At 38.4% G+C, this 12,060-nt stretch overlaps 1 protein-coding gene across 5 annotated transcripts in view; it reads right to left on the reverse strand.

Annotated features, from left to right (window-relative positions):
- SPAG9 (sperm associated antigen 9) overlaps positions 1–12,060 on the reverse strand; it is a 63,731-nt gene that overhangs the window by 23,507 nt on the left and 28,164 nt on the right. For all 5 annotated transcript variants that reach the window (XR_008973422.1, XR_008973421.1, XM_057418641.1 and 2 more), the window contains 4 exons: positions 8,664–8,817; positions 4,531–4,741; positions 3,920–4,019; positions 2,670–2,791 (listed from right to left, as the gene is read on the reverse strand). Coding sequence is in view for 3 of the 5 variants with exons in the window: in XM_057418641.1 (XP_057274624.1) it covers positions 2,670–2,791; positions 3,920–4,019; positions 4,531–4,741; positions 8,664–8,817 (587 nt within the window). In the remaining 2 variants the exon portion in view is untranslated. The remainder of the gene's footprint in view (positions 1–2,669; positions 2,792–3,919; positions 4,020–4,530; positions 4,742–8,663; positions 8,818–12,060) is intronic.

Consider the following 12,060-nt stretch of genomic DNA (forward strand, 5'->3'; position numbering starts at 1 on the left):
TTTAAAATGCTCAGCTGTCTTTTATACCACATTAAACACAAAAGTATACCAGTTATAGACACAAGACATGCTGAATTATAAAGCTCAGATTGTAAAAGCCCTGCAGATTTCCCCAGAGCAAATGATACCTTACCAAAGAAATTATGGTCTTTAAAGCCCATGCATTCCATGTAGAGCAAAAACAAGAACAAGAAACAGTTCATGTAAGGTGTAGTATGAGCAAAGAGCAATAGAAGATTTAGACTTATGAGGTAAGAGCGAATTAAAACAAAGGCGCTACCAAAGAAATCAAAGGGCAATGGGATGTGATTAGAAGCAGGATTTATACAAGAGACAGATGTTAAAGTTTGTCACAACCATTTCTACTGGTTAGACTCTTATAAAAACCAGTAACCTAAGAAAAGTCTAACTCATTTTCTGCAAAATAATTTAGAAGCCCAGTACTTGGAAGAAACGCGAAGCCATTCAGTAAGAGTTTCAAATCAAAATGCTACTATGGAAAAATCAATTTCTCACCCTCCTGTTTGCATGCCTAAAAATCACAAAATTTGCAGGATTTAAAGAAAAATATATATACAAAAAAAGATAAAAACTTTCAGGCAAAAAACTAATTATTTTGCATCTTGCACAGCAAAAATAATCACTACACTGACAACAGGAATTATGCTGATCCAATATTAACTAATGGAAAAATTAATGATGGAAGCCTTTTAAATTACTGTATGAGCACAATCTTGCAAGTAAGTTTGCTAAGAGATGACTTGGATATTTGGACAACAAAAAAGGGCATCTAGAAGTAAACATGGAAGCCAAAGTTCCCACTTTTGGAATTCCTCTCTCTGAGTTTTGGATTTAAATTACATTTAATAGCGAAGGAACTTGGATCAGCTATTGCTGTTTTACCAATATTTGGATATATCCTGTGCACTACACTCATTGAGAGGTTTTATTCAAGTGGTTATTGCTTTTTAAATGTTTCCAGTATTCACAGATAAAAGCACCTGGGATCACTTCCCACCAGGTTTCAACTCCCTTTATAATGCAAGAACAAAAATCAGAAAGCCAGAGCGCAAAGGCAAAAAAAAAAATGTTACCAAGCAGGGAAAAAAATGCAGAGAATGTATTTGATGAGCGCAGCAGCCAAGAACAGCCTAACTGCAGAAGCAACAGGTTTCAGAGAACTTGTTTTAAGAAAGAAGCATACACACCAGAATATTCCCCTGGGTATGCAGCCCAAGAGAAAACAGATCAGAGAATCCCAATTAACTACTTGGACAGAACTCCAAACTGAATTTTAATGCTTTCTTAGAACAGATCCAAATGCTCGCAACACACTGGTTAACCTGGTTGTAGATGGGGCTCTTAAGTAATAGAGAGTAATCTGGACTATGGTTGTGCTCAGAGTGAAATGATGACTGTATAGTAAAACTTTTAGACCAGCACATTCTATGTTACAAATGCAGTTATAACAATGGGCTCATTTTGCACACACTGTAATAGTTTAGTGGCAAAGTAGTCAGTGACAGTATTTTGATAGGTTACACTAAAAAGGTTATTATTTTTGCCCATGGAAAACAAAGCATCTATTATCAGAAGTCCTAACAGTAATTCGATTTCTTTAAATAATTAATCACATAGCTAATGGATGAAGTTAGTATTTCCCCAGTATCTGCATTTCTGCATGCAGAATGTGTCATTAGTTGGCCATGTGACAACAGAGTGCAAGAGGTTTGGATTAAGCATGTTCCAACAAGGATGTAATGGTCCTCACTGCTCAAGCCAGCAGAGTGACAAAGAAAAGCCATCTCAGACTGGAGATAGGCCCATTACCCCTGGTGAGTAATACTCTGCAGAAACATCACCTGCTTGACGTATAGTAAGTTTCTGGTGGAACAATGAACAACCAGAAATCCAGATTGCACACACAACAGTTCTAAGTAATACTACTGACAATCTGTATTTCTGCCGCGCCAGACAACAAAAGCAAATGGCTGATTTTCTGTATACAACCCGTTTCGAGTTGCATTTGCATTTCATACATTCCATAGTACCAGCTTTCATCATCTCAAAATGAGGCCTGAACATCAATATAGCCAGAAATATCTTGTCATGTTGTTTACAGAAAGATGCCTTTAATGACCTTTTTGCTCCTGATCAACTCATATTCCCAAAACTTGTATTTTGTTCAGTCAGCACACAAGTAGCAGGGGGAGAAGTGTGGGTTTCCCCTCCCCTTCCAGTTAATGGCTTGATTCTCAAATTACCACGACTGCATTCTGCTGCAATCCTCTCCTACAAGTTAAATTCCATAGAGAGGTGATACAGCCCGGCCATTAAAGACTGGGCACAATCTGCATTAAACTACTTAAAACCAGTTCAAGACAGACATCCTCGTTTGAGATAAAAACCCTTGTGTCAGAGAACAGAGGGAAAACTGAAACGGAGAATACCACAGAGAAGTGCCCCAAAAGATTAAGGCTGGTATCATTATATTGAAAGAAACAACAAACACTTTCTCCTGCTATTTTGCATTCCAGTGACCATCTTCAGATGATACTCAAATGATTTTAATGCAAATGAATCCTAACAGTAAATCCAGCAAGGATAATTAAGCACTCCACTAACAAGAAAAGTTCCTGTAAGCTGCATCTTTAAATAACCTTTCTTACCCAGTAAATCTGCACCTTCATCCACATCTCCAATTAGGCCAGAACCAGCAGATGACAGCTCTTCAAAGAGTGACTCTGTGTTACGGTCAAATGCTTTGTTCTCTATGCCTTTGGTAGGAGTGCTATTCAAAGAATTAAAACAAGACATCAAAAAGCAGAAGGAAAACATTCCCACAATAAAGAAAGCTCCATCTCTGGTTTTACCAGTTCATTTGTTACCTCCCAAAAAAAATCCAGAAGTAAAATTCTCATGAGCTTTCAGCTGGCAGAGTCCTAGATTCTATTTTCAATTATTACTTTGGCATCAGGATCCCAAACTTGAGGTAGCTGCTGATACTGAGCTGCTCAGGACTTTAATAAATTAGAGCGTATCACCTTTAGGCACAGAGAAATTCAGCCCTGTCAGGACTTAGTCAGCCTGAATGCCTGAAGAACAAACAGCTCAGCCAAACTGAAGGTCATTTCATATAACAGGAATGCAAGAGAACCAAACAGAGATCAAATATTCCTCTGTCCAGAAAAGGGGCTCCTTTCACACAACGATTTTATGCCATTAACTTTCAGTATACAAGGTAATTTCTCTCTACCTCATCACAGGAGTGAAATACACAGATACATAATGTATTTGAAGGACTTGGGGCTAGACCCTAAATTTTTTCCAGGGTTGCCTAAAAGATCAGGCACCCCACACACACTATTCAAACAGTATTTGTGCATTTATTTCATGGGGCTCTAGAGCTTACGAAATAAATGCCATACTTCACAAGGAAAAGCCTGCAATGAAGCAGACTCAGACAAATGCATTCTGCTAACACTGGGATTCCTCCATCACAATCTGATGAACAAATGCTGTAACCTTGGAAAGTCAACCATAAATCCAGATTTTAAAGATATGGGTGAAAACACAAGGGCCCAGCTTGGAAACTGCTAGTACCTTGAAACCTGGATCTACTGAGAAAAGGCCTTTTAGTTAGACCCTTTGCTTGAAATACAGAAAGAATAGGTAAACATTCTTAAGTGAGCTGTTAAATGAAATACCCTGAACATTCATCTGGTGTAGCAAGAGAATAAAGAACTGCTGTTGTAGTTAAAACCTCAGAAGGAACTTGGGGAAATAAGGCCACAGAGGTAGGAGATTCATTATATAAAGCATGATCTCAGTCTGGTAAAGTTTCTAAACAAGTTCCAAACTGAAGGCCGGTACCTTCTAAAAATCAGTCTTCCTACTCCGATCATAACACACAACTCACCTAGAACCCTTATATCCGCTGAGATCTTTATCCATATCCAACTCAGGAGTTGATTCAATGATTGCCTGAACTTCAGATTTGTCTTCATTTTCATTTCCACCTAGGGAAAAGCAAGTGGTACATCTCCATAAACAAGATCACCACACTTAACGACATTACCTGCATGCAGTTGTTACTAATCTATCACCAGTTCAGTAAACTTCTGTTCAAGGACTTATCAAGGTAATTAATTAAGACCTACAGATTTTGATAGTGCAGACAGTGGAATTTCTAAGTATCTCCTGAATTCACCATATGCCATCCAATGCCAGTTACTTCCCACTATGTCTGCAACTCAAACCAAGAAGATGTCTATCATCTCATGAATTTTTATGTCTGGATGAGTGTCACTTCTGTTGTTTACAAGGAAATGTCATAAATGATTCTTATTCTAGAAAAATAAGGGCTAAAGCTACCCATAAACAACAGACCTGTATCTCTTACCAAAACTCTGTATTCCTAAAACCAGAGTCAAAAATGATTTCTCATTTGTGACACAATAATTAAGGTATTTCATAACAGACTAAATGAGTTCCTTAGGAAACATATACTAAAGAGTTAAAGCAGCTCACCAGTGGACACGTTTCTTGTCTCTTGAGCTACCTGTACTTCAATATTCTTGCCTATGTCCAGCTTCTCATTTGGCATATCTGCGCCCTTTGCAAGCCCTTCAACATCTTCCTTCTGAGGAGTTTCAGCAGGCAGTACAGGTACATCTGAAGCAGCTGTGGATGCTGGAGTAGTAGATTTTGAGGCTGCTTGGCTAACATCAGAGAGCTCATCCTAAAATACAGGAATTGCCATTAAAAAAATGAACTCAAAGAATTATTAGAACAGTTTGGCATATAAACAGAAGAACAAATAACAAAATTACTGTATTTTACAAAAGAATACACAAATGCAAAGAAACAGGACTGGGAAGAATAAGCCAGTACTGCCAGATTCATCTTTAGACTATGGCTGTTTCACTTCTCTTAGGGAGGCTATAGCCACATAAAACATGCCCTTGTTTTTAATGTTAATGTTTGACCTCAGGTGATAGTAACAGTCACAACTTTATGGTGGTTTTCTGGTAAAGCCTCCTAGACAACAGGCAGTATTCCCATATTAGTAATCCTCCTAGCTGCACAATGAACTGCTCAATCTTCCCAAAGCTGGTATCAAATCAATTTTGCTAAATGTGCATGATACCTTCAATCATCATCTTAAAAGTAAACATTAAAGCACTGATGCAGAACAATGACTTTACTGATATACATGTACAGTATTTGCATTCAGACTGTTTTTACATGCTTCCCAATCTTAACTCTAAGCCCTGGATGACATTGGGAAGGAGACACTGAGCTGCAGTGACTGCTTGTCTGGTTAAATTCAGATCAACTATGGAATATTGGTAAACAGCTCCTCCTTAGAAGTTGGTTACTGGCAACAGTTTACATGTCAGTGACAGTGCATCAAGAACCACAAGTCTGGCTATTAATCCAGCTCCTGGACTCACAATTACGACCATTACTCAGACAGGGCTGCATCAGGCACTGTGCTCGAGGGGAGGTGACTGTGTTCGACATAACTAGAGGCTACTACCTGATATTACTAACAGCCCTCTTCTGCAGCTTGTCTCCTCTCATTCACATTTTACCCCCCATTCAGCACGAGAGCCACACCAACATGCAGAGGTCTTGATTATGACTTAAACAGACGTAACACCAAATGAGCTCACTGAAGATATGAAAACAAATTAGTCTGTTTAGGCCAGTATTTTCTAGCATACAGTTAGAGGAATCTCCTTGGTAAAGATCAAGGTGAAACAAGGAGGCTGGTATGTGCAAAGTGAAGGTAGGTTGGTAAGTTTTGATAACAGGTTCTTTTAGGGTCTTGTCTGGGAACTGAAGGTGAAAGCAAAGCTCCCAGACAAGTCTGTGACATTTAAGGAGAATGTATCTGTTGGCTCAGGAAACCTGAACCTGGCAGGAATGAAGCAAGTTTAGGTTTTATGTAGCACAAATTCATCATACTGCCAGCATCCCTTTTTCAAAAGGAAGGGAAACTGAATTTTAAGGTTATTTAAAAGAAAGTAAGACCTGCATACAGACACACATTCCCCTATTTGTACACAGGATAAGATTACCAAGAATTATAACCTCAAAACATTTACTTTTGGAACTTCCTGGAAAGGTAAGATTTTAATTCATGGGGGTAGGCAGGAAAACACACATTTCTGTTTATCAGCATCAATATAAAGCTTTTATCCTATAATGACATCCCCACATGGAATTTGCAAGCCCTAGACACAAAATTCAGCATTTCAAAACCTGCCTATCAATTATTCCAGGTTCCATCCTTTTTTAGTAAAATACAAACCCCACAATTAATAATATTTGATATTCTGACAAAATTATTCACAAATACAGTCAAATAACAAATGCCCCTAAATGCATCTCTCAATGTGTCCCTTTAAGACAAGAAAGGAAGGAAAACTACACAATTTACTCAATTGCCTCTTGGGTTGGTGAAGTTCAGCCACTGGATAATGATTCATACTTCAGCAAGCAGATACAGGAGGGAGGAAATGCTACCCCTCACCAAGGGACTCCAGAGCTCACACAAACAAGGAATAAAACCTCAGTGGAGCTGTTGGCTCTGTTCAAACATTTCTACATCTTTGTATTCCGAAAGCATCCACTAACTGATGCAGCACAGACTGATCACCGACTTCCAACACAAAGCTCAAGAAAAACAGCTTGATAGCACAAGAGAAACCAGCGAAGAGAATGGTCTCTTCCATATGGGAATTTCAAATAATCCCATCTATTTTACGTTCCTGACTTTACTGCATTTTTTATTTTGTTAGCTAACTCTTGCAGACTGCTGATTAAACAATCATGAATGTTTGTTCTACAACTAATGAAAATGAAACAATTCCATTAAGTGACAATGAATTAATCAAAATATCTCAAAGCCTAAGCATCTGAAAGTCACTGCTATGTTGGCTTAGCAATTCGGACTTTTTTGGCAATGTTGCCAAAAGACTTTGCCTGGAAAAGGACAATTAGTTTAAAAATGAGATAATTAAATCTGAAGTAGCAGCTCATCTGCAATGCTTTGGAGAAATAAGCAGAAGAGAATGAATGGTAGCTAACTGTATCGTTGTCTTACAACGATATCCAGCAATGTCATTACTATACGAGCTACAGAGTACTCGGTCTTTTCCGTCTGCGTTTCTCCTGACACCTTCTCTTTGTGATACTTTTAGAAGAGACACCATTAATTAAATGTTCATGCATGAAAGCAAAAACAGATGCCTCAAAGCAGCAGAATCTTGCTTGTGCCTTATACTTCATGTTGAAAGTATTCAGAGGAAATAAAAGTACTCAGAGAAAAAAGTTTCAAATCCTGGTTATGACTTCAGAAGTATTTTACATTCATCTAAAACCAAAGATGCTGCTTTGGACCTAATCAACTTACCCTAACTAGGTTTGAAAGATAACAGTCTGTGCTGTGAATTCTCTTTTAGCAGTGCATTATCTTTAGAACTACACCAAGAAGCCTATTTTGACAATATATAGTAACCAATATAATTTTCTCAGGGGACAGGATGGGATCAGAGAATTCCCTTTATACCTTGTCTCCACCTACTCTGAAGTTGTATTTCAGTCAGCTCTTGTGAAGTCTGTTAATCTATTGATGTTAACTGGTGTAGGACAAATTTAAGATACACAAATGGTCCTAGCCAAGAGCTTAAGTGACAGATTTTTTTGATCCAAACTCCTTTTTATTACTTTGATATGGTTATAATTAACCATTACTTATACTTCAGATTATCTCCATATGACCTTTAGGAGAAAAAAAACCTGGGTTCCAATGATTTGTGGTTAGCTTTTTGATTCTTACCAGTTTAATATTTCCCTGCTAGGTATGAAGTTCACTTCAGAGGAAATTCCCCTCAGCTGACTGCCTTTTCAGAACTAACAGTACATTCATAGTCTTCCAAAGAAAAACCCTCATTGACATAAATATATAGGGAGACTTTACACATTGTGGGGTTATTCGCCACCCTGCAGCTCCCTCCTCCCGCTGTGCACCCTAGTCCTGACTGCCAGATTCATCACACTCCACCACCACTCCCCCATTTTTCCATGTCTGCAGCTTGTTCTATGCCACCCGCTCACTGTTGGAACACTGAACAATTGCAGGAATTATGGCCAAGCTACATGTAAGGGAAATCATAATCACTGCCTAATTTAGGAAAGTTAGGTCATTCTCAGCTCTGTGGTATACCTACGCTCTATGCCTGATAGTAACAGAGGCTGCTTTAAGAGTACTGCCTGTGTAGTAATCAAAGCTTTCCTTCTAAAACACTAATAAACCAACAGACCCGTTTACAACTATCTAGTTACATATCTAATGCGTAAAGAACAAGTGACTGACCTTTTGGAAAGGCTCCTTAGAAAGAAAAAACCCACTCCTATGAGTAAGAGAAGATGTAGCCTGTATTACCACTCACTTGGAAAACACAACCCAAGCTCTGTTTCTTCCAGTAAGTTCCTTCAAAGCTCATTTGAGTAAGCAACATATCTGGCTCATACAAAGGTGATCTAGGGTTTTCCGAGCTCCTCTTAGATTTGCTTTCTTTCCCCACCAACAACCTATAACCTGTTTATGGGAGCTTCTCCGAGCACGTAAGGCAGCCAAGCTGAGTGCTCACCTTCAGGCTTGTGTGGGACCGTGGCTGGCTTAGCTCATGGAATTTCCAGTGCTCTGACCCAGGCGTTTCCCCCGCTTCTCTCTGTGTGTCAGGCGTAAGCAGTGCATCTCCTGGAGGTAATGGGAAGATGCCCAGTGATATCGGACGCTCCTTTCTGTTTGAAAGAGACAGACAGGTTTCATCAGCCATTTCAGATGTCCCACTATTGATTCTCCTGCACACCTCTGAAACCAGCTGGGAATTGGTAAAATTATAGGTTCAAACATTCATACACTGTGCTCTATTAAATACACAATGTACAAACCGAATGCTATTACAGCATTTCACATCATCTGATTGCAAACAGTCTATTCCATGGCTTTAGATAGCAGTTATTGATTGTACTGTAGCTAACCTATAGCAATAAAAGTTTTACAGAATTGCAATACAAAGAGGAATGCAAGATGAAACTGCTTCCTTATTTCAAACTATGGTTTTTAGCAGCAACTCTTAAAAAGATCATTTTGCACATTTTATGCAAGATACAGTACCACCAACAGCAAAAGCTAAATCCTTAACTGAAGCATTTGCTGAAGTTGTAAAAAATCAGCCTGAAGTCCAACTCTTCTCAAAACGCATGGTATCTTTCTCCTGAAGATCACAGGAATTACATGGATTTGTGTAACTGAAAACAACTGGATCAAGGAATTACAGATGTTAAAAACTAGCATAGCCAAAAACTGAGCAGTCTTAACACTCTCACTTCACCCTAAAGCTATACAAAAGCTTGTGTTAGTAAGGCAAATTACTTCATCTCAACTCTTCACCATCTCTGCTACCTTTATCACTTCCCTATAGCAAATAATGTTTGGAAAGTCAAAAGCTTCATATAGTGACCCTCTAAAAAAGAATATCCCCAAGTCAATCCTGCCATCAGTAGCGTGACCAGTGAACAAAAGGATTAATTCTTCCTGCTAGCAAGAGACAAAAACAGTGTGCAGAATGCAATTCAGAGGATGCTACAGCCAGCCCTGAAAAGGAAAAATACCAGCCAGGCATAGAATTGAGATAAAGCAAATTATTTGTTCAGTCAGAACAATGAAACACAGAAGAAAGGACTGTAATCAACTAGCACAGCTCTAAGGATACTGAAGACAAAGATAAAAATGTGCATAAGCGATGGCAGAAAATTATGCTTGAGAAAACATTGCTTGTAGAGTACCCTGCAGAGATAATCCAAACTATTAAGATCTCACATTTCAGCATCATAAATGGCAAATCACAACCACATATACTTTCTTTTGCAAGGCTTTTCATGAATGAAACACAACCTAGGTAAAATTCTGTGCAGAATTAGTACTTGCATATGAATTATATGCAAAAGCATTACAGGGAATATTGAAAAGCAAAAAATCCTATAAATTTCATTGGATTTGGGTTTTTTTTCCTGTTACATATAAGAAAACGTAGCCAAGAACAGATTGTATTTAGCAATTAAGCAATAAACTCCTTTTGTTAATTTTACATTGCCAAGAAAACAATGTTCAAAGAGCAAAACAATTTTAATTGCATGAACCTTTCCAGTACAGGTATAACAAAGATGCCCCTTGTCACAAAAATCTTAGCAACTAATTCTCACATCACATCTATCTTGGCCTTTCATAAATATTATTTCAAGTTAGGTCACTAATTTCGAGGTGGTTTATCAAAGTAAAGCAAGATCAATCAGGATTAGAAAATAAAAAGCATCAGATACTGTTCAGCACCTGCAAACTAAGTGTGCTGAGAAGTCATCATGAAAAACAGCCACAGAACTAAAGAGAATCTGATTCCAAGGGTTCCTGCTATTGTTAACAGGTTCTGCTTTTCTTCAGGTTTCCCACCACTCTAATGTGTGTGGGGAACAAAAGACACGCCACACAAGCTTAGATTATGTCGAAAGACAGCCTGAAACCCTTTCATTGGTTAAGGAATCCAGCAACAAGAGGAGGAAAAAGCTGCCCTTCAGGGGCAGAGAAAGCCGGTGATAAAGCCTACATTGTGCATTCGCCCTGGGAAACGCCTCCCAGAGCAATGGCTCAGAGCAGGCAGATTTGCTTACTTGCAGGATATGCCACAAAGCCCATCTTCTTTGTGGTCTTCAGAAGAGAGAATTTAAACAAAATGAGTGACAAAAAACACACACACCACTGACATTTGCCTTCTTTATGGAATAGTTTTACATCAATTTTATACTGAACATATTTTGATGTGCTAAAACATAGTTCAGGTGCACTGCAAGGCGACGGAGTGAACGAAATTTGAAAGGGGGGGGGTAATTTGGGAATAAAGGTTATTATTCATGTATCTGCATTAGAAGAAATTACCCAATTCAACTGAAGCAATTTCAACTTATTTCATTGGTTGCTGGCTGGGAAGCAAAGAACCCCTTCTACTCCTCCAGTGTCCGAGAAACACCTTGAAATACAGCAGCGAGCGGGAGGCAGGCACGTGTTTTTAAAGTCTAAACTAATATTCTGAAGTGAGGTATTGAAGCATTTAGGATAAGCAACCAGATGCTGCGTTATAAAATCTGAAAAGCAGAAACAATTCTTCTACAATTAGATTCCTTCATCCTGTATTTTTATCTTTTTTAAATGAAGACTAAGGAACTGCAGCCCAATTCCTGCAATTCCTAAAAGCAATTACTAAGGGCGGGAAAAAGCATTGCTTCCTCAAAAACCCCTCAAACCCATTAAATATTCCCTAGGGGAACAAAAGCACATTGCAAAACCCCTACTTCTTAAGCCATCTGCTTGCTTCAATATAAAGTCTAATAAAAGTTACTGAAGCTCAATATTTTGCTTTGCTTTTTTAGAGTTGGTGGTTATCTGTTTCGGGTTTGGATTTCCCCCCCTCCTTTTAAGCAAACAGCCTTACCAACTAGATCAATCTACAGAGTTATGCTTCAAATCTATTGTATTTCTTTGTATTCAAATATTCATACATATTTATTTTCAGTTATTAATAACTGGTATTTCTTTCATCTATTGATTGGCTTTTAACCTTTGGAAGAACTCTTCTGTGCTGAGAGATGGACGTTAAATGCATCTACTACAGAAAGTCTACATATACCATGTATTAGTCACACAGCTCTCAGAGAACACTATTTTCCCAGCATTTTCCACTTTATACATAAGGTTTACTATTAAATTTACACCCACAGTTAAAGTATGTCAAGTTTTCAGGTCAGAAAGCTGCATTTTAAAACTTTCCCAGCTCTTCTCCATTGGTAATTGTAGCACTAAACCATGTCAAGATTACTTTTGGTCACAACATTCTAATGCATCTCTGCTACTGCTCCAGGCAACTAGGACAAACAGAACATAACTTGAGGGGGGACAGACAGAGCTGGCAACTAGCCATACAAGTATAGAAA

The sequence above is a fragment of the Pezoporus wallicus genome, unplaced genomic scaffold (assembly GCF_028554395.1).
Source record: "Pezoporus wallicus isolate ANWC-B61680 ecotype Strahan unplaced genomic scaffold, APGP_CSIRO_Pwel_v1 contig_3710, whole genome shotgun sequence".
Classification (NCBI taxonomy): domain Eukaryota; kingdom Metazoa; phylum Chordata; class Aves; order Psittaciformes; family Psittacidae; genus Pezoporus; species Pezoporus wallicus.